The 3,373-nt window shown below is 58.0% G+C and overlaps 1 protein-coding gene across 1 annotated transcript in view; it reads right to left on the reverse strand.

Annotated features, from left to right (window-relative positions):
- CPXM1 (carboxypeptidase X (M14 family), member 1) overlaps positions 1–145 on the reverse strand; it is a 16,369-nt gene extending 16,224 nt beyond the window's left edge. Inside the window, exon 1 of the mRNA XM_009885633.1 lies at positions 79–145. Coding sequence (XP_009883935.1) covers positions 79–145 — 67 coding nt within the window. The remainder of the gene's footprint in view (positions 1–78) is intronic.
- Positions 146–3,373: the final 3,228 nt, after the last annotated feature.

The raw sequence follows: 3,373 nt of genomic DNA on the forward strand, positions 1-3,373 counted from the left end.
AGGCCGCCGGCTGGCTGCCGTGGCCCCCCCCATGGCACCCTGCAGCTGGAGCGGGGGCGGCAGTGGGGCCAAACTCACCAACTTGGCATTGAAGCTGTTTGCACCACTGGTGCTGGTGCTCCTGGGAAAGCCTGCTGCTCTCCATAGGTGCGGAGAAGCCCCCTCCGGCACCCCTGGTGCCAGAGTGTCCCAAAAAGGGGGTTCTCCTTTGGGGTGGAACAACAGAGCCCTGGGGATGCCGGTGCCTTGCGCCCGGTGCTGGTGCTGCCGCCTGCCTGGCTCACTGCCCCGAGCTGCCCCAATATGGGAACCGCGGGCTGCAGCTGAGGTTGGGGCTGCCAGCCAAGGCAAATGTTTCGGCAGCCACCAGGCTGGCCACAGGGCTTGTGCCAAAACCGCTCGGCAGTGCCACATCCACCCAGCAGTGCCCATGAGGGTGGTTAAGTGCTCGGGTGCGTGGGCCGGGTGCGTGATCTCAGGGCGAGGGGTCTCCTGGCCAGCCTGGCCCCATCTCTCCTCGTCCCCGTCCTCTGAGTGCCCTGTCCCACAGTAGGGGGGGGACGTGGGCTCCACGGGAGGGCAGCGTGGGGCAGAGCCCTCCTGTGTCCCCCGCACTGGCAGGGATGGAGGCGGTGTCTGTGAGGAAGGTGAGGGGGTGTCATTGTGGTCTAGGGAGGGGTGAGGGGCTCCGAGGTGCTTTTCAAGGGCTTCCCCGGCTGCTTGAGGCTGTCCCTGGCCACTGCTCTCCTGCACCAAATGCCAAAGCCATCTGCCCATGGCTGCCCCGCAGAACCTCGGCGCAGGGGCAAGAGGGGCCGGCAGCCACACTGGGTCCCTCCCCCAGCCGGGACCTGCCCATGCGGGGCTGGGGGGCCCCCGCCGGCCACAGCAGGAACAGAGCTATGTGTGTACCAGCCTGAGGAGGGGCTGAGGGTGCCTGGGGGGGTCCCAGGTGCCAGACACCCCCCTGGAGCATCCCTGGAAGGCTTCCCACCTGCAGCGCGGGGTATGTTCCATGCATGGCTTGCTGTCTCTGCAGTCCCATGGGGCTGTGCAGGGAAGATGCAGCTGCATGGCATGAAATCGCGGCTACTGGAGGTGGTGGCCTGTGTTGTCCTGGCCTGCTGCCTCTGCCAGGCAAACCACTTCTTCTTCTACCTGCTTCTGCTCCTGCCCCTCATCTTCCTCTTTGAAGAACCCATTGGAGGATGAGGATGGCTCTGGATCTTGCTTGTGCTGCTCAATAAGGAGCCCTGCCCTCGCCAGTGAGGTGTCTTTGCTGGGCACGGGTGGAAGGGTGGATGTGGGCACCTGGCCCTGGCAGGAGCTCTGTGCCCCCCTCCTCCCAGCAGCCCTTCCAGCTTCCCCACCTGCAGCGCCAGTCCCCTCGCCCCGCAGCATGGCACCGACAGCAGGCGGCACGTCCATCCAGCTCGGCATGCTCCTGGCAGCATCCCCTGCCCAAAACAGGCACCCTGTCATGAGGCAAAAAGGAGGAGCCATCTCCTCTGGGGAGGCCGTACTGACCCTAGGGACGGGTGGGAGGGTCTGTCTCCAGCACAACGGCGGGGTCCTGTGGAGGCCTCATGGCCAGGCTCAGCTCCCAGGGCTTTGTGTTGGATGAAGGCAGCATTCCGCTGTCCCTCACCCACCACCTCCCACCCACGTCCATCCAGGACCCTGGTTCTGGGACAGCCTGGGGACCTGGGACCATCTCCTCCACCTCTGCGGTGCCGGGGCAGCAGCCACAAAGAGCCAAGAAAACAAAGCCCCTTTACAAATGGTGACATTGAGGTACTTAGGGGTGACCCCGGAAAACTCCTGACTGGAAGGACGTCTTCCAAACGGACCTTTTCTTAAGCACTGTGAGGCCTTTACCTGCAATGAATGGGAGCTGACAGGTAAAGCCACTTAAAAAGCTACACTTGTGGCATCATAACATCTGTGACAGTGGAGAAGATCAAGATGTCTCTTCTTTTCCCATTTATTGCTGTTCAGCCGGATACCTGTATCTCCTCGGCTGTTTTTCAGCCCACTCCACCTGAAAGTGGTGTGTTCCCATGCATTTCTTCATCAGCATCTTTCTTCTAAAACAGAAGTAGGTCCACACTACCCATAATGCAGAAGGCAAAGGCGAGGACTGGGAAAATGAAGAACCGCCCACTGTAGGTGAAGATCAAGTAGGAGACCACCTGAGGAAGATGAAGGTGCACAAGTCCATGGGACCTGATGAGATACATCTGCGGGTCCTGAGGGAACTGGCAAAGTTGCTAAGCCCCTATCCATCATATTTGAGAAGTCGTGGCAGTTCAGTGAGGTTTCTGCTGACCAGAAATGGGGAAACATAACCCCTATTTTCAAAAAGGGAAAAAAGGAAGACCTGGGGAGCTACAGGCCAGTCAGTCTCACCTCTGTGCCTGGCAAGGTCATGGAGCAGATCCTCCCGGAAACTCTGCTAAGGCACACGGAAAATAAGGAGGTCATTGATAGCAGCCAACATGGCTTCACCAATGGCAAGTCATGCCTGACAAATTTGGTGGCCTTCTACGAGGGGGTTACAGTGGTAGTACACAAGGGAAGAGCAACTGACGTCATCTACCTGGACTTGTGCAAAGTGTTTGACGCTGCCCCACATCATATCCTGGTCTTAAATTGAAGAGACATGAAGAGAAGGTCCATGAGATGGACCACTCAGTGGATAAAGAACTGGCTGGATGGTCACACTCAAAGAGTTGTGGTCAACGGCTTGATGTCCAAGTGGAGACTAGTTAAGAGTGGTGTTCCTCAGGGGTCGGTACTGGGACCAGTGCTGTTCAACATCTTTGTTGGTGACAAAGACAGTGGGATCAAGTGCACTCTCAGCAAGTTTGCTGATGATACCAAGCTGTGTGGTGAGGTAGACATGCTGGAAGGGAGAGATGCAATCCAGAGGGACCTGTACAGGCTGAAGAGGTGGGCCCAAGCCAACCTCATGAAGTTCAACCAGGCCAAGTGCAAGGTCCTACATCTGGGTCAGGGCAATCCCATGCATAAATACAGGCTCAGCAGAGAATGGATCGAGAGCAGCCCTGACGAGAAGGACCTGAGGGTACTGACTGATGAGAAGCTCAAGATGAGCCAGCAATGCGAGATCACAGCCCAGGCAGCCAAACACATCCTGGTCTGCATCAAAAGAAGTGTGGCCAGCAGGTCAAGGGAGCTGATTCTTCTCCTCTATCTGTTCTTGTGAGACCCCATCTGTAGTACTATGTCCAGCTCTAGAGACCCCAACATAGGAAAGACATAGACCTGTTCGACCGGGTCCAGAGGAGGGCCACAAAGATGATCAGAGGGCTGGAGCACCTCTCTTATGAGGACAGGCTGAGAGAGTTGG

The sequence above is a fragment of the Charadrius vociferus genome, unplaced genomic scaffold (genome assembly GCF_000708025.1).
Source record: "Charadrius vociferus isolate BGI_N301 unplaced genomic scaffold, ASM70802v2 scaffold975, whole genome shotgun sequence".
Lineage (NCBI taxonomy): Eukaryota > Metazoa > Chordata > Aves > Charadriiformes > Charadriidae > Charadrius > Charadrius vociferus.